At 38.3% G+C, this 19646-nt stretch overlaps 1 protein-coding gene across 2 annotated transcripts in view; it reads right to left on the bottom strand.

Moving 5' to 3' along the window:
* SPAG17 (sperm associated antigen 17) overlaps positions 1-19646 on the bottom strand; it is a 110251-nt gene that overhangs the window by 72673 nt on the left and 17932 nt on the right. Inside the window, exons 4-6 of one of the 2 annotated variants that reach the window (XM_035314579.1) lie at positions 12157-12288; positions 6239-6446; positions 4312-4506 (exon numbers count right to left, since the gene is read on the bottom strand). In XM_035314579.1, the coding sequence (XP_035170470.1) occupies positions 4312-4506; positions 6239-6446; positions 12157-12288 (535 nt within the window). Of the gene's footprint in view, positions 1-3523; positions 3675-4311; positions 4507-6238; positions 6447-12156; positions 12289-19646 lie in introns of those variants that run through there. The other variant, XM_035314582.1, reaches the window with a different exon arrangement.

The raw sequence follows: 19646 nt of genomic DNA, 5'->3' as shown, positions 1-19646 counted from the left end.
CGTTCCATGCTCCTAACAGCTCATCTCAGTCACAGGATCATCTTTCTTCTCCCCCCCCCCCCCCCCCTTTTTTTTTTTTTTTTCATTTGCTCATGAAATATAGGCTCTAATTCAGTGGCAATGTTCTCCTAACACACTCAGCTTTGAATGCATGTCATGGCAGTATAACAGTATTTAGACTGCTCAGTCATGGGTCAACCACTTCACGTTGTTGAATGGAAGTTGAGTGGCACTTTGCTAACAATATTGCAGCCAAAAATTTCAGTTTTACAACAGAAGAATAATAATGTTTTACTAACTCCACCCCATAGTTTAATAATAAAACACATAAATGTATGATGCTTAGGTTTCCCTTTGCACAGAAACATCATGGCTCTCTAGGATCAATCATTAGATGTTCTGTCCTTGAATAACGCCTCTCTTCTTCATTCTTGTGCCTATAGTAGTAAGGTCTTTTCTTCCTCAAGTATAGTTTCATCATGTAAACCCTCTCAGAATAAATTAGTTTCCATGAAAGGAAGATAAAGAGGTGAAAGAAACTGTTAATGCAGAAGAAGTGTGGCACAACCCCACAGAAGAACTGAATTCTCATTTCTATTACTGAATAATTTGAAGTGAAGATGGAATTCAGCAGTACTCTACATAATTTTGGAACAACAACAATCTGTTATAATCATGTAACAGTGGAATAATAGCATCTAGTATATACTAATACATTGCATACTGATTTTGAACCATCACTGTGGAAACAGAAGTCCTAGAATCACTACAATGTGTCACGTCACACGTTTCCAGCAGAAACAGAAAAATGAATTCCATTTTGCCAGGCTGAGAGATTGGTCGGAGTTCTGAATAGTAACTCTCAGAAAAGAGGAAATAATAGTAGAGTTACTAGAGTGATTAGAGGAACAAAAACCTAACCATATGAAAGGCACTAATAGTGCTTGACTTGGTAACATCACAAAATGAAAGCCAATAGGGCATTTAGACACCTGAGAAGGAAAAGAACATGAAAGCTATGGTGCCTAATCCATGGTTTAGTAGTACTAATGCCATGAACAACAGAAACATTATAACACAATTGGATTTACAGGTTAATGTCTTCCTTTCTAGAAGTATATATTTGTACATTACTGAAATGATCAGTCATGATCTATTTCAAAAGCCATTCAACTAGGAAATACTTTAACCTCTGCTCCAAGGCACAATTAACTATATCATTGGTGACAAATGTTTGCCTAATATAACCTTAAAAGCCTCAAAGACTCAACAATATTCCTACTCAATCTACATTAGTACTTCACCAACCTCTCCTGTAGAAATTTTCTTCCTGCTATATTGTTGTTTTTTGTAATTTATACTTTTTATTTTCTATGCTAGCCTTTTATAAACTTGAAAACTTTTATTACATCCCCTTTTATGCCCTTTATCCTTAAGTTTAAAAATAATAAGGCTGACTATTTATTTATTTTCCTCATAAGTCAAGTTTTACAAATCCCTAATAATTTTCTTTGTGATCATTTGGAATTTTCTGATTGACACACATTTCTTAAGAAATTTTAACGCACTGTTGAGTTGTATAATAGAATTACTTCAGGTATTTTTAGGACATATTCTCTTTTATAATCTGGAGATTTTTTTTAGTGGCATACTGATACTGATGACATGTTCATTTGCAAAGTCAGCATGATAGCTTGTCTCACAATGTGTCTTTCAGTTAGGTGTTTCCTAGCTTGTATTTGTACACACATTATTCTTGCATAAATGTACTACACTATATTTGTCAACATTAAACATAATACACTTTTTTTTTCCAAATTGTTATTCTCTATTCTGTCAAGAACATTTTGCATTTGAGTCACACCTCCTTATTCCAATATTGATGATAATATTTTATAATACCAGAACAAGCACAAATTCTCGACTCCACTCCATGCATCCTTCTATTTTATAAGCCTTTGATAGCTACTCTACAGAAACTAAGGTTTTCCAAGGAGGTTGCACCTACTGTACATACACTTTCCTAGACCTATCTTGCTCACTGTGGGACATGAGAAATAGCATTATATAAAATCAAAAATACAATGCTGACTATTCCTCTGCTTAAAAGGTCAGTAATTCATTTTGTGAGGAAATTAAACTTGTCTAACATGATTTGTTCTTGAACAACATATAGAATTGTAGAGTCATTAAGGTTAGAAAAGACCTCCAAGATCATCTGGTCCAACCATCTCCCTACCACCAATATCACCTACCCACTAAACCATGTCCCTAAACACCACATCCCATCTTTCCTTAAACACCCCCAGGGATGGTGACTCCACCACCTCCCTAGGCAACCCATTCCAGTGCCTAGCCACTCTTTATGAGAATAAATTTCTCCTGATTTCCAACCTGAACCTCCCCTGGCTCTACTTGAGGACATTCCCCCTTGTTCTGTTGCTACTTATCTGCGAGAAGAAGCCGACCCCCAGCTCCCCACATCTTCCTTTCAGGTAGTTGCAGAGAGCAATGAGGTCTCCCCGGAGCCTTCTCTTTTCCAGAATAAACAACCCCAGTTCACTCAGCAGCTCCTCATAAGACTTGTGTTCCAGGCCCTTTCCCAGTTTTGCAGCCCTTCCCTGGACATGCTCCAGGGCCTTGATATCTTTCTTGTAGTGAGGGGCCCCAAACTGAACACAGTACACAAGGTGAGGCCTCACCAGAGCGGAGTACAGGGATATATTAGCTGTTACTCATATCTTCATTTTTTCTTTTAACTGGTTGTAAATTCTTTGTTCCAGTATTTTCCCAGAAACAAAAATTAAGCAGATTTCAGTACTCTGGCTATTTGTATTCCTTTCCCTCTTCCTCCCAGATCTTTTTCCACTATCTCACTTGTTCTTTATGAGTCTCAAGTATAAATAAGAATGGCAGGCAGATCTTTAAACTGAATGCAGTTTTAGTTAAACTGAATCAGCTGATCTGAAAACTCCTCTATCTTACCTCAGTACTACTCAGTTATTTTACCTATTCCTTTGCAATCTGAAGTTGAATCTTTCTGCTGCCAGCATTAATTGTAGTTAGTTGTAACCATCACCTGTCTGCAATGGTATCTGTAGTGAAAACAGATTAATCCTCCAAAACACACACAACATACATGCCAACAAGAAGTACTTGCATTACTACTTATAACACTACTTAAATGAAGGACTACCAGGTATATTTACTTCTTTTTCCCTTTACAAAATTTCCTTATAAATATGCAAATAATCATATTTGTTTTATCATCTTCCCAAGGATTGAGGCTGAGTGGCTTGTAGTTCTCTGGGTCTTCCATCTTACCCTTTTTGAAGACAGGAGTGACATTTGCTTTCCGCCAGTCCTCAAGCACCTCTTCCAGTTGCCATGGTCATTCAAAGGTTGCTTAAGTATTCCCTGACCTGATCCTCTTCTACCAAGGGTGTATCTCCTGTGCTCCAGACTTTCCCTCTCTCTCTGGGGTCTGTGATTTCAGATCACCTGCTTTCCTTTGGCCATGTACCTCAGTAAAGTCTTGCTCTGTGTTCTTGGTAACACCCCTCAAAGGTATTGGAAGGATGCTATTAGGTGCTCTGTAAGCCTTCTCCACACTAAGCAAGCCCAGGTCCTTTAGCCACTCCTCATAGGGTGGATCTCATCTGGACTCATTCGGATTTATCAGTATCTTTCGTGTACTGCAGAGCCTAAAACTCTAGTCTCATGTGTGCCAAGTAACAGGGAAAAAACACTTCCATTGACCTACTGGCTCTGTTAATAGAGCTGAGTATGGTTAGCCATCATTGATGACTCACATTTAGCTTGCTGTCCACCAGAATCCCATGTCCTTTTCACCAGAGGTGCTATTCAGTTGTCCTCAGGCTGTATGACTACAGGGTGTTGTTCTGTAACACATTCTTTTCTGGCTGGGCACACAGTCACAACCTAGCCAGCTGTGCACTTCCCTTGAAATTACCAAATGTACACATTTTCTTTGAAATGGACCTTCCTGGCTAATGACACACACAGGTATGCATTTGATAAAATGTTCCTTGGTGGCTGCTGCACAGAACTGTGGCTGCAACACTGCCTGCATAGTCAGTCCTTCTTTCCACTGGCCAGCCAAGGCAAGCTTTTGCTTTAGCTTTTGGTGACCAAACCAAAGTCAACAGCATTTTTGCACTAGGAAATAAAGCTGCTCACAGGTAGTATACATACACACAAGGCACAGAGGAGAAAAGCACAACAGGAACAGTCTACTTGAATACTAAACAGTACTCTTCTAGACAAATTTTGTTCTTATGACCAAATTACCTTCAGGTGAAAGTGAAGATTCTTCTTGAAGTTTAGCTGCTTCCAAATATGTCTGTAATGGATTATAATTCTCAGAAGAAATCCTGATTACACTTGAAACATTAACTCCAAGCTCAGACATCACAGGCAGTAGCTGAGGGTTGTGGAAACCCAAGATTATAAAGTAATAATGGGCACCATCATCTGGTTCATCATCTGTTCAAAGCACAATAAAACAGACTGGAGTAAGGAATTCAACAGCTAAACAAAATTCTTTTTTTTTTTTTTTTTTTTTTTTTTCTTGTGTATATAGTGATATAGTGATACTGCAAATTAAGGTCAGAGAAGCAAACTATTACAAACTATTAGCAAAAATGCAGCAATCAGAAGGAACCAGTAGGTAGCTTCTGATATTCCTACAGTCTCTGGGGCGTTTGTTTTTTATTCTTCTATCATGTTTGCAAGCACAAAATACCTAGACAAATTCTCCTTTGAGATAATCTGCAATCATTGCTACCACTGTTTTGTAAATACCCTTGGGACTAATGAGATGATCTCAGTTAATAAAATTTAATGGCAATGCTAGCAGTTCATAACATAAAACTATTAAGCATACTAAACAAACACACTTTTCATGGTGGTTAGCTTTTGGAGGCAATTATTATTTTTCTTACTTTTTCTTCTTATTAGCTGTGACTAAAAAGGCAGCAAAGTATGGATATGGGGTAAAAAAAATCTCTTATCTTATACAGGTACCTGCTGTTTTCTGCCCACTCCTCACACACCCCTTAAGATCGGGATCAAAAATGTTGGATCTGGTAAAATTGTTTCTATAGGTCCTAGAAGAATCACATTAATAGCTACTCAAAGCCATTTTGTACGGTACATTCTATACTTACATAAGTAAGATAACATGAGTTCTCTACATCACTTTGGCTTTGACTCTTACGGGCATAAAAATTTCTTCAAACACTTCTCTTTCAAGTCCCTAAAAAATCTTAAAATTATGAAAATGATGTTTTTGTCAGGCCTTATCTAAGAAAATGAGCAAATGCACAAAAAGTCACTGTTCTGTTCCTGTGTAATTTTGTCAGCTTGACTAATATTCAGATTTGTTCTAAACATCTAGACCAATGCTTTTTAGATGCTTCAGGAGTAGCATTGATCCCAAAAGGGATATAGACAGAAGTCTGATGAAATAGGAAGGGATGCCTGCAGGGGTTCAACTGGGGAATAACGGCTGCACATTCAAGACCAGCAAGTGCTTCTCTGGCAGGAGAGATCCTGTTTTTTCTGACGTAGTTAAATCTCACTGTGGTCCAAATTAAATATAACTATGATCTAATGAGGAGAGGTATGCACATTCTCCAATATTTTTTTTTGTTACAGTGACATTTGTAACCACGGGTGCTATGTATTGAGAATAAAGATTTTCTCAACACTGGTTAGTATGTTATTTCTTACCTTGTATAGCTCACTTCTGGAGTAGCTTTCTTCAGGTCTTAGCACTACCCACACGTTTTTACAGTAAATGAAATCATATTGCCCTTTATACAGAACCTGGCTTCACCCCTAAACAATGGTGGACAGCTCAGTTTTACTTTATTAATAAAAGGAGAATGATGCCTTTGGATACTGACACATGCATTTAGTTATTCTGAAATCTTTGTGTAAGGATATGTAGGATTTATTTAGCCACTTTAGTCTTACACATGCTAAAGCATTTTTGATGTTAATGTGCTACATATTTCATCTCTGTTTTATTTCTTGGACTGTGCAATATATCTTCTAAGCAAAGCACAGTGCCCTCTCTTCAAATGCAAGGTGGCAATGCTTTAGTATTGCCAAATACATCTTTCAACATTAAACAAAAAACGTAAATGAATGTGAAGCTAGGTTCGATGATTTTTGCAAGTTTATCAGGAGTATATCTGCATTTTTTACATACCAATGTATTTGCATTCCTCTTCTTCTTCTCCTCGTCGCTTCAATTGTGTGTTCTTTTTAACAGTAGCTGGCACTGCAGGGGCTATGTCTGTCTTTCTTCCTTTCCTTTCTTTCTCAGCTGTCTTGGCACTAGGGGGTTTCTCCTTCTTGCCAAGAGGTTTACCTTTCTCTTTTCCTCCATCTTTTTCCTTTTTTCGCTCTTCTTCAGCCTGACAGGATGAAGAAACTAAGTTTTCATTGTAGCCTTTGTGAAGAACAAAGGGCAGATTGCTATAAAATTAGAGTGGATCAATGAATAACTTGAATACTCTTGAGTACTTTTCCCTCTCAAAGTTATAAAATTGTTGCATTAAAGATGTCTTAAACACTGCTTTTTCCTTCTCAAACACACCAGTTTATTATATTCTTACTAAATCATCGTGTTAAGATGAATTATGAGGGGAAGGTATATATTATACTTACAGAATTGATTAAATGAATACTGGTAGAAAGACAAGTAAAGAACCAATGACCTTCAGCAACTACAGTACTTGCATCAGCCAGAAACCTTCCCTGGACTGAAGGAAAATAAGACTAAAAATTTGATTTCTGTTAAGTCTTCAGCATCTCTGTTAACACTCTTGAGCATGGCATAAAACAGTACCAGCACTATTTTGTCTGTGATGTAAATATCTGTCTACTATAAACTACAACCAAGAGTCTTGTGCTCATTTCACACAGGATATTACTCAGCCATTCTCATTATTTCCAAGCAAACCCCCTATGTTAAGTTCTACTTGGTAATTTAAGAGTAAAGAATGAAAAAAGATGGTGATAGTTCCCAAAGCCTCACATTATAAATCCAAGAAGCTCACAACAAGTCTAAAATTAAAATAATCCAAACTATATTAAGGTAAAGAGAAATGCTGTAAGAACAAGAATCTTACTTTTTCCCAGCAGCATGACTATGCTCTAACCACATGAGAATGTTTTTTTTTTTTTTTGTATTTTTTTTAAGCTAAATTAAATACATTGGAAATATATTAACTTACTGCTAGCATCCTGCAGGTGTCACTTTAAAATAAATAAATAATAATAATAAAATAATAATAATAAAAAAGCTCTCCATGCAAATGAGATAGGTCAGATGACTCCACACAGTTGTTTTCCTTACACCCAGCTGGAAAAGCAGACTTTCCAGCTGCAGAAATTGTATTTAGCTCAAATTCAAGACCAAAGCTGAAAATCATTTCCTTCCTTCCCTTCTTCATGCATTCCCTTTCTGTACCATTTAGAAATACCTTCAATAGATTCTTAAAAGTGTTTTTGCTGTGGTACCAGGGATTTTGAACAGTATTAATTATTTGCTTTCAGATTTATTCAGCTTTGGACATTTCAAAGAAAAGATTTTGATAGTATCAGTTTGAATTCTAAGTTGATGAACACATCAAAACAGATGATGCAATCATCAGGCCACGCTGTTTACAATAAGTTTTATTAATTGCACCTGAATCATTTAATGTAATTAAGCTTCAAATAAGCAGAGACATATCTGAATTTGTCAAGATTCCAATAAGGAGCACTACTTGTCCTTAGAACTTCAGGAACTAAAAGCTTCTCCTTTTGAGGACTCTTTCCTTTTTGATGTCACGTTTCTTGTTCCCTACGAGGTGCAGATTTCTGTGGAATTTTCAGTCTTCCATTAGCTTTGCATCTGTCATTTTAAACTTTGCATTACATAATTACATAAATCTTACTACCTCACACGCTTTTCTAATTATGCAGAAGTGTCTCTGAATAATTCAAACAGATACACTTGGCAGTCAATGACAAGCTTCTGCTCCTACTGAAAAACAGAAATTTTATAATGGAATTATGGTTTATTTTTGCCTATTCACTTTCTGCTTTTCTTCTGCTATTCCATATATTGGTGTTTACTCCAAACAAAAATGGACAGTTATGTTAGTTTTCTGAGAATTAATCTGCCAGTGCAGTCCTGGCTTCAACACCTGAGCTGTCAGTGGAACTTGTACTGTACAAGCTAGTTGGAAAGGACTAAAATTTTATGGCAGGCAATTTAGAGTTGAAATTCTAAATTAAAAGCCAATTTTTGCCCATTCTGTACTGCAGAGTATCTTTACCGTGAAGAGGCCTCCCAGCTGACTGAGGCCTCCCAAAATGACAAGTTTGTCCTTCAGCTGCTTCTCTCATATTTGTCTGTCACACTTTGATAGAGATGTAATCCAGGGGAGCAGACAACTGTCCAGATTGCTTGGCTAAAACCAAGAAGAACGTGTAAATTCCAGAGATTCTTCTACCTTCAAAATCAACTATCCTCAGATTCTCCAGGGAAATAAATTAATACATACAAGAGTAACCTTGCCAAAACAAAGCCTGGGGCTCCATTTTAATACTAAAGCGACTAATCTTTAAACTTCAAATTTTTGTTATCACAGAATCACAGGTCCAACCCCCTGCCAAAGCAGGTTCCCTAGAGCACGTTGCCCAGCTGGGCGTCCAAATGGGCCTTGAATATCTCCAGAGAAGGAGACTCTACAGCCTCCCTGGGCAGCCTGTTCCAGTGCTCCATCACCCTCACTGTGAAGAAGCATGTTGGTGCAAAACTTCCTGTGCTTCATTTTTTGGCCATTGCCCCATGTCCTATCCCCACAAACTACTGAAAAGAGGTTGGCCAAATCCCACTGTCTCCCACACTTAAGTTATTTGTAAACATTGATAAGATCCCCTCTCAGTCTTCTCTTCTCAAGGCTGAACAAACCCAGGTCTTTCAGTCTTTCCTCATAGGGAAGATATTCCAGGCCCTGTATCATCTTTGGCTTACATTACCTGTCTTATGAGGAAAGACTAAGTGAACTAGGCCTGTTTAGCCTAGAAAAGAGAAGACTGAGAGAGTCTTACCAATCTTTACAAATACCTGAGTGGGCAATGTAAAGAGGATGGGGCCAAATTCTTCTCAGTGGTGACCAGTGATGGGACAAGGGGTAACGGGTATAAATTGAACCATGGGAGGTTTCATTGTCTTTTAAGGAAGAATTTCTTAACAGGTTCGGGTGACAGAGCACTGGAACAGGCTGTCCAGAGAGGTTGTGAAGTCTCCTTTGGAAATACTCAAAACCTGTGATCCTGTATAACGTTCTAGGTGACCCTGCTTGAGCAGGGGAGGTTGGACTAGATGATCTCTGGAGGTCCCTTCCAACATCAACCATTCTGTGATTCTTATTTGTAAAAGTTTTGCCATTGACTTCAATGAGACCAATACACTAATTCATCGACTAGTTTTTAATGTTATTGAGTCTGTGTTATACTTCCTCCGCCAATTATTCCCACAAATATAATTATTTATAAAAAAACATGTAAAGACTTTTCAACTACGCATAATCCTTGAAACCATTTTCTTTACCTTTTTACATGCACAGACTGCTTAGGTCTCCATATCATCTAATTTTACAGGTTTTATATCATGTCTTGTAATACCTGTAATTTTTGCTCAACAGAGTAACTTTTTGCAGCAAGTATTTGACTTTCTGTTAATGAAGGTCTCCAGTTTAATGAATATTTGGTGGAAAAGGACTATAACAAAAAATAATTGTTCAGTAAGTTTTTGAAATGTAGTACTGACAACTTTTATTTATTTATTTATTTATTTACTAATTACAGCAGTTAGAAAGTAATTCGGGTTCAAAAATGATTGTGATTCTGTGCAATCTTGATTAAATTTTTTGGATAAATTTTTCTGGATAGGCTGCACCGATGGGCTGGGGTCAACTGCATTAAGTTTAACAAGGCCAAGTGCCGGGTCCTGCACCTGGGGCGTAATAATCCCAAGCAGAGCTACAGGCTGGGAGATGAGTGGTTGGAGAGCTGCCAGGCAGAGAAGGACCTGGGAGTGATAGTGGACAGTCGGCTGAATATGAGCCAGCAGTGTGCTCAGGTGGCCAAGAAGGCCAACGGCATCCTGGCTTGTATCAGAAATAGTGTGACCAGCAGGGCTAGGGAGGTGATCGTCCCCCTGTACTCGGCTCTGGTGAGGCCGCACCTCGAGTACTGTGTTCAGTTTTGGGCCCCTCGCTACAAGAAGGACATGGAGGTGCTTGAGCGGGTCCAAAGAAGGGCGACGAAGCTGGTGAGGGGCCTGGAGAACAAGTCTTACGAGGAGCGGCTGAGGGAGCTGGGCTTGTTCAGCCTGGAGAAGAGGAGGCTCAGGGGCGACCTTATCGCTCTCTACAGATACCTTAAAGGAGGCTGTAGCGAGGTGGGGGTTGGCCTGTTCTCCCACGTGCCTGGTGACAGGACGAGGGGGAATGGGCTAAAGTTGCGCCAGGGGAGTTTTAGGTTAGATGTTAGGAAGAGCTTCTTTACTGAAAGGGTTGTGAGGCATTGGAACAGGCTGCCCAGGGAGGTGGTGGAGTCACCATCCCTGGAAGTCTTCAAAAGACGTTTAGATGTAGAGCTTAGGGATATGGTTTAGTGGGGACTGTTAGTGTTAGGTTAGAGGTTGGACTCGATGATCTTGAGGTCTCTTCCAACCTAGAAATTCTGTGATTCTGTGATTCTGTGAAATTCATCCTAGAACACACAAGTAATCTAAGGCACTCTTGGAGCTAGAAGTAATGATTTTGGAGAATATGTGGAAGTGAGGTTTTTTCTTTTTTTTCTTTTTTTTTTTTTTTTTGTTTTGTTTTGTTTTATCATCCTCGTAGCCCTTCTCTGGACCTGCTCTAATAGGTCCATGTCTTTCTTATGCTGTGGGCCCCAGAGCTGAAGGCAGTACTATAGGTGGAGTCTCACAAGAGCAGAGCAGAGGGGGAGAATCACCTCCCTCGACTTGTTGGCTACACTTCTTTTAATTCAGCCCAGGATATGGTTGGCTTTCTGGACTGCAAGAACATATTGCTGGCTCATGTTGAGCTTTTCACCCACCAGTACCCCCAAGTCCTTCTCTGCAGGGCTTCTCTCAATCCACTCATCAGGTGCAGGACCTTGTACTTGGCCTTGTTGAACTTCATGAGGTTTGCATGACCCCACCAAGTCTGTCAAGGTCCCTTTGGATGGCAATCCTTTCCCCCAGCATGTGGAACACACCACTCAGCTTGGTGTTATCAGCAAACTTGCTGAGTGTGCTCTGAATTCCACTGTCCATGTCACCAACAAAGATATTAAATAATACTGGTAACAATATTGACCCCAGAATGACACCTCTAATCCCTGCTCTCCACTTGGATATTGAGCCATTGTCCCCATACACAGTGAGAAATGAAAGAGCAATGGATTTAAATTAAAACAAGGTTGATGAAGTTAGAAACCTTTTACAAACATCTACATTGCAAAGATATTTGAACAGTAACACTGATTGCCATAGAAAGGTGAAAGCAGAGCAGTGCAAGGTTTTTAAGAACCGGTTCAATAAACATCTACCAAGAATAGTTTATGTATATTTTATCCTGCCTTAATACCAGAGGATGGAACAGACAACTTCTCCAAATTTCTTCCAGAGAAATGATTCATGATAGTAATTTCTTCACAATGCTACTCTGCACATATCCCTGATACCTCTCAAGTAATATAACCTCTCCTACCTTAACTTCAGCAGAGATATATTGAGCTGAAGCAAGTTTCTACCATTATTTTCTAGTGGTTCTATGCTTCAGCTAAGACATTACTACTTTTTACTCAAGTGAGTAGTAGGGCAATACTTCTTCTTTTCTATTTTTTTCCCTGTCTCACCTGCATTTAAGTAATTGGGAGCTTCTTCCCAAAAATCTAATTAACTTGAAATATAAATTTCAATTTACATTTATCTTCAATTATGGATACAGTTAGTGAAGCACGAGGAGAAAGCTGAATTTATGCAAATAGCTCTTGAATAGAAGTGGCTTCATAAAGTTAATTAAGCATCCTCTCTATGGCATACTATACTACCTTCTTTTCAGCTTCCCTTCTCTGAATGTCTTTCTGTTTAAGACAAAGCAGTTGAAATTTCAATAGCTTTCCAGTTAGTGTTACAGGAATCTCTTCTCCACTGTTAAGAATGGCTTTGGCTGCTTCTACTACCTGTAGAGAAAAAAACAAAAACAGCTATTACTTGTATGGTTTTAATATTGCATTTGACATAGTTTGCATGCAGAAATGATGGGGTGTAATTTCACATTGTACAATATGTGGCTCAGAATGGCCACACATTCTGAAAAACAACAAATCTGTAAGATGCATAGCTATTCTTTGGTCCAAAGACCTCAAATGCTATATTATGTGATAAAAGTAGAAGAGAAAAAAATATGCAATTGTGAACAGATACACAGTTTTTACTGTAAACTGCATATATATATTCATATATTTTATTTATATATATATATTGGTTTTAAACAGGCAACAGTAAGCAACTACTTATTATAAACTAATAAAAAATAATAATAATTAAAAAAAACATTTAGCAGGTACAAAATCAATAGGAATACTTTGAAGTACTACTTTACAAAGTGACTAGTGTCTGAGGCACCAGCCTTGAATGAAAGATACAAGCTTCTTGAAGGGAATTTGAGAGGGTCTGTCTTGGTGAAAATACACCCCTCCCTGTGTAATGCTGATTCTGTTGGTATGCAGCCTAATTGGGGTGAAATAAGGCTATTGAGTTTTCTTAGGGTGATGACAGCAGCGGGAACATACAGCTGCATTGTCCAGATGTGTGGCATTGACAGGCTGTTTTATGACTATGTTTTTTACAGCTTGTTTCCACTAAATTTCGTACAACACAGTAACATCTGGGCCGTTTTCCTTGGAGCCTCATAACCACTTTATTTACTGCGAAAAAAATAAAATAACATAAAAATACCATAAAAAGTTGTTATATGTTTCTTTTCACTTGTGTTGTCTCTGTAATAAAGTTCACCTATGTAGGAAGCGCTGTTGAGGAATAATATAACCATAATATTTTCCTACTTTTGTTTTTAAGCAACCATCAGCTTTATTTATAACCATGGGCTGAATTAGGTGTTACTCAAATGTTCTGACATGTTTCTCTTTTCCCTTCTTGGAGCAATTACAGTTGGGCACATATGGTGTCAATTTTGCTTGCTAACGTTCAGACAATGAAGGTGCACACTGCATCTCACTGAACTGTGTCTTGTCTAATGCAAACACCACCATTAGCTTTGAGCTTTCATAGTTCCTTGCCCAGCTTAGAAATTTTCACTTATCAAGTAAAACCTGGGTAAGTAAATATAGCCACTACAAATGCTTCTCTGAATCGTCAATGCCAGAATGGAATCCAGAATATTATAAGCCAAATTAGTATTTCATGTACATGGGAACAAAACACAGGAAAAAAGAAAAGTTAAATTTCAGATTTTTCTGTATCATATAACAGGGAGAAAAAGCAAAGTAAATACTTGTATTTATAACCCCCCATCTCCAAACAACCCTGTTCCTCCAACACTAATAAATCTGATAATCTCAATAACATACACTTAAGAAAATACATCATGGTTAAGATGAGTTTTTGTTTACATACATCTTTTGTATTCTGAGTAATAGTACTGGTCACTACCTCAACAAGCCAACCAATAGAAGGCTCCTGGAAAGAATCCCAGTAACTTCAGAGACATGGTAGAAAATCAATGACACATTAAGGACTGACTTAAAAAATCCCACAGACTGTACGCACCCTAAAAACTACTAGCCATTCCAACAAAGAAGAGTCACCCAGAGATAGCTACAGAAAATCTGAGCTCTGAAAGAGACTTTGGTAGAAATATCATAGTAATTTCCCTTAGAGAAACAAATTCTCATATTGTTTTTTCGCAGAAATGGTGTTAACAGCCTATGGAAAGAGATGCTTCCCAAATGGCTAATCTAGATGAGATGCACATTTCTTGACGCACAATAGAGGGGAAATGGAGAGATTCTGGAAGGATTCCTGAAAAGTATATATAGTAACCCAGAGCTTGATGGCAGTTGCTGATTTATTATTCATGGAAGAAGGAAGGAATGCTTAGATTCTTACAACCCATTCCTCCTGAGAAATTCAAAGTGATTTAGCAGTTAAATGCAACATATTGTGATTATTCCTACGTTGTAGATAGAGAATACAGAAATTAAAGGACTTGTCCCAGGTCTCTAGTAAACTGGACAACTCTGTGAGTGGAGAAGAAGCATATTTATTATTATTATTATTTTTTAATGTGAGGTGTCAGAGAGGTATAAACCAAACTCTTTAACAGGAATACATTCTACTACTGGGGAGAGAGTTCAGAAAAAAAAAAAAGAGCACCCTACATTTGGCAATACCGTGAAAACAGTTTTTCACACAGCAATGTCTGCTCCATGCATAAGCAAATAATAATAAAAAAAATCCTTCATCACTGCTTGTTTAAAGATAGAACATAGATCAATTCATGCAGAGCAGATAAAAGAATTTATTACACTCATGCAAGTTTTCTTCATTTGTGGCCCTGTGAATTATGCAGGCACCTGGCATAAACAGCTAAAAATCCACAGAGCCTCAATAAAAAAAAAAAAGCTGAAGACAAAGACTTGGTAGGAGCACAGAAGGAATTTTTGGGATACTATGAAGTGGATTCATTTCAGATTGGCTATACTTTATCCTGCCAATGATGACCTTTTCCTTATGTGAGAAACCATGGAAACTTGGACAGACAAACTCAGTTAGGTAGGGCCTCTTTTCCTTTAAAGGAATAGGAAACTTAGCATTCCTCACACAGCAGGGGTCACATTTGTGAAGTGCAGAAAGGCTGCAGTGATGCAGTATTTGATCTCATATGGTGGCAGTATGAACCATGCAGAGACTTAGCTGCCTGGTGCAAAGGGCATGTATTTCAAGCCATTCAAACACTGCATGAGTGCTTGTAGGTGATACTATACCACTGGCATATGCTGATGTCATTGAGATTGGAGACAGGTTTTATAAATTTGGAAAACCTTTAAAGCCAGTCTTTATAGTATCTTTCTTTGAAATGCCTCATTTTCTTTATACAGAACCATTCTGTGGCTGCTAAATCATAATGAGAAAAGCATTTGAACTGATAAATTGAATTACCAACTTTCACAGCATTATCATTAATTGGAAGTGGTTAGCATCACTTGCTATGAACAGTGGTCACCCCTAGTTATTCTATATCCATGATAAGCTTTGTAAATCTCCATCTTCCCTCCTGTACTTGAAACTGTAAGAAATTCAAGACTCATATACATAATGGTTCCTAGAAGGACTCCTTAGTAAGGTATGTACCTTAAGAGCTGACACCGATCAAGTCAGTTTGAAGCAGATAATCTGTCTTTAACAAAAGTGCCATCAGTCAAGAGGTTATATGGACTACTTTTACCAATGAAGCTAATATTTAATGTTCAAACATATTTTGTTAAGCAAGCTAATAAAAGCTAATAAAATAAATGATCTTCACTTAAAACAATCTGCCATCAGTGTTGTGAATCCCTCTCAAGAAGCTTTCAAGACAGACTATGAAATGAAAGCTGCATGTCATAGTGAAAAATTACTTCTGGCCAAAGAAGACTTCTGTATGCATAGTATTAAATATTTCTAAATCAGGTGATGCCATTTCATTGACTAGCGCATATGATATCATTTTGAAAGAATACCAGGAAAGCCCTGAGCTGATTGAAACAACTTCTTCCAGATCACACCTGCAGTTTGTTGAAAGGTAATTTAGTTTGTATTGTCTGACCATTCCCCTCATTTCATTTTTGCCTCTCAGAACCTCTTCCCAAATATGATGTCAAAAAATCGCTTGCATAATCATCCTCCTCCACTGGTGAATTAAGATCTCGCAATTCAAACCAAGCTAAATCAGTAAATCAACTGCATATCTGAAAAGAGTTCCACATAGAGCTTATGTATCCACAAGGTAGACTGCGAAACTTAAGCCAAACCAGAAAATCATCTTCATTAATCAGTGAAGAATCTACGAACATGTATTTCAGGTAATTTTTTAAAAATAATAGAAGTAGATTTGATGTCTCCCTTCTTCCCCTCAGTGTCCATGTCTTTCTTGTACTGTGGGCCCCAGAGCTGAAGGCAGTACTCCAGGTAGAGTCTCACAAGAGCAGAGCAGAGGGGGAGAATCACCTCCCTTGACCTGCTGGCCACGCTTCTTTTGATAGAACCCAGGACATGGTTAGCTTTCTGGGCTGCAAGTGCACATTGCTGGCCTATGGTAAGCTTTTCACCCACCAGTACCCATGAGTCCTTCTCTGCAGGATATCTTAACTGGTTTAATCTCAGTAATGCAGAAGGAGAACTTTCTAAGACATATGTACAATGTATGTCTCTTACTGTTAGAAGTACTCAAATAATATTTTAAGAGAAACACAAACAGTTGAATAACCTCATTTAAGTAAAAAAGAGAAAACATATTACATATAAATTATGGTGACTTTTAACCTTAGCTTTATTAAGTATCTCATACAACAGCTCTAACCATCCGTGGCATATACCTCCTATGCCTTCCTGACCACCTAACTGCTACCAAACCCACCTTCTTTAAGGGAATACAAAATATGAAACGAATGTCCAGTTATTCAAAAGAACAATCATTAGCATTGCTATCTTGGGAAACAGGAGTGTCATGCAAAGGAAAGACTCTCTCATGTGACTCTTTAGATACCTGTTCATTTTTAACATCCTAACTGGGGAAAGTTGAAATGGTGATTCAAGTGATTCCTGAAGAACCCCTAAAGACCCCAGAGCTTTAAAATGAGAAGATATGCCAGTCTGCTGTGATCTGTTCCCAGAAGAAGAGATATATTGCTATGATGAAATCTTGAAACATTTACATTTCAGTAGTATAAATGTGCCCAGCTTGTCTTTTCATTGTGGAACAGAATATTTTGTGCTTCTGAGAAGTAAATTCTTTCCAGTAATCCCAGCCAATTGGATTTGCACAATGAACATTACAGAGCTAAAGTCATGCTTCTCTGATATTACATCTGGCTACAGAGAGAAACCAGTAAGGGGTGGAACAAAAAGATTTAAGAAGTAAAGTTATCTCATCAACGCTTGTGCTGGCAGAACCTGCCCAGTTACACACTGCCAGAATTTTGTTAAGAACCCTCAGAACCTGTGGGACAGGAGGGCCCAATGACCTCGTGGGCTTGGCACCGCTCCTTGGCAGGACCTTTCCACTTACGCCCATGTTTGCAACAGGGCCTTGGGCATTTTTTTTTTTCCTGTGGTGATAAAGTATTCTGTAGTTAATTATTCTACTTGAGAAACATGTCTTACACTCCACGGCCCATAATTAACCACTTATAATCACCTGAAACTTTGAAGGCAACAAAACAGGTATCACAGAATCACAGAAACATCTAGGGTGGAAGAGACCTATCAGTATTTCCTTTTCCAGAGGGTCCCTCTACCAGTTTAAGAATGACATTGTTACATTACAGGCATACTTGCTTAACATAGAGATTGCAACAAAGCTTTATGGAAAACAAACAAACAAACAAAATTTCATACTAAGTTGAACATATGCAGGAAATCTTGTAATGCAGAAAGCAAAAACAAGGTGTCACCAGCATTCTAAGCAAGTTTAAAGTCTAAGTTTTAAATAGATAGATGAATTTCAAATGGTATCAAGTTTCTTTCCTAGACAATAAATTGTCAGCAATTTGGGGTTTTATAAATGGCCTCAGGCCAGATAATTACAATTAACTGTAATAAAATAATAATACAGGCAGAGGGTGATGCCTGAAGAATACTAGAGCTAAAATTATGAAGAGTCATCATGCTGAAATGGAAATAAAATATGTTCAATTGTCTCATGTAAACAATAGAACCAGATTTCTCAGTTTCTATGAAACACAAAATTAGAAGACACAGATTGTTTTCCTGCAGGAGCTCAAGATTTTTTACCCCAGTTGTAGCATTTACAAATCCTGGAACTTCCTAATGTGATGTGCTGTCCTTAGATGGGCCCCTGGAAAGGGATGCAGAACTACAGAAGCTTTGGAAATTGATTGTAAGCAACTAGAATTTCTAGGACCAACCAGTTTCTAGCAACAGCAGTACAGTCTCAAGGAACAAACAAATCCCAAGCCGAAGGCACATCATTTGATAACATAACGGAGTACACATGCTGCTCTTGAGAAGATACTTGACAATGACATTCTACTCTCCTCAGTATTAGCACTGGTGAGGCAACTGTCTGCCAAAGCAATGTAGCAAGATCTAAGAAGTCCACCAGTGAAAGGCATTATGAAGTATCCAGCTCTTAAGGTAAGCACAACAGGTAGAAGCTCGTGTAGCTGAAAGCACTAGTTCTAGTAAAGTTTTCAAGGTATCTGTGGTGATTTAACAACTGATGGGCTGCTAAGTTCCACTCTTCTGCTCTCTCACACCCCCTCCTCAGAAGTATGGGGGGAGAAAATATGGTAAAGAAAGAAAAGCTCATGAGTTGAGATAAGGAGCAGTTTAATTAAAGGAGAATAAAAAGTAAGCAAAGGCTGTGCAGAAGCAAACTGAGAAAATAATTATTCTCTACTTCCCATTAGGAAGCAATGTTCAGCCTTGTCTTGGGAAGCAGGGCTTCAATAAAATCACATAGTAGTTGCTTGGGAAGACAGATGCTTTCATAACAAGAGACCCTCTCCCTCCTTTCACTTCCCCAGTTTTTATTGCTGAGCATGATGGCATGTGGTATGGAATATCCATTTGGTTAGTTCAGGTCAGCTACCCTGGCTGTGTCCCCTCCCCACCTCCCTCTTGCCGACCCCTGCCTTCTGGCCTGTCGGGGGGTGAGAGCTGGAGAGACAGCCCTGATGCAGTGCCAGCACTGCTCAGCAATACTCAAAACATTGGTGTGATAACAATACCGTTCTAGCTACAAGTGCAGAGCAAAGCACTATATAGGTTGCTCTGCAGAAAGTTACCTCCAACCCGGCCAGAGCCAGCAGAGTATCAAAAATCCTGGAATACTTTAAAATTATCTAGGAGGGGTATGGATAACCCTATTCAGTTGTCAGCAGAGCAAACTGGATTGTTGGTAAAGGTCTCCTGTGAGATAAAGAGAGGGAAATCTAACCTCAGCTGATATGCAGACATTGGTCGACTTCTGTAAGAATCATTCATATTGATATTCACAAATTGAGACCAATCTGAATTATGAAACGTGCTAAACCCAAGCTAACCTTTTTTCCCCTTAACTTCTTTTTAAGTAAACTGACCTAGATTCTTGGACCCAGGAGGGAGAGTAGTTAAACTCTCCTAAGAAGACAAGACAATAAACAGCTCTCAGGTAAAAACAACACTTAATGCTGTAGGCTCATTTACAAAACAAGTTGTGTTCCATACAATTATTTACATGGTAGGTGTTTGGTACTACAGACATGAAAAGCAAGGAGTAGACAGTGCCCACAGCAGGATTGAATGTTCCCTACCC

The sequence above is a fragment of the Oxyura jamaicensis genome, chromosome 1, assembly GCF_011077185.1.
Source record: "Oxyura jamaicensis isolate SHBP4307 breed ruddy duck chromosome 1, BPBGC_Ojam_1.0, whole genome shotgun sequence".
In the NCBI taxonomy this organism is placed as follows: Eukaryota; Metazoa; Chordata; class Aves; order Anseriformes; family Anatidae; genus Oxyura; species Oxyura jamaicensis.
Note: the sequence above shows the minus strand (reverse complement) of the source record. Positions and strands in the feature narration are given on the sequence as shown.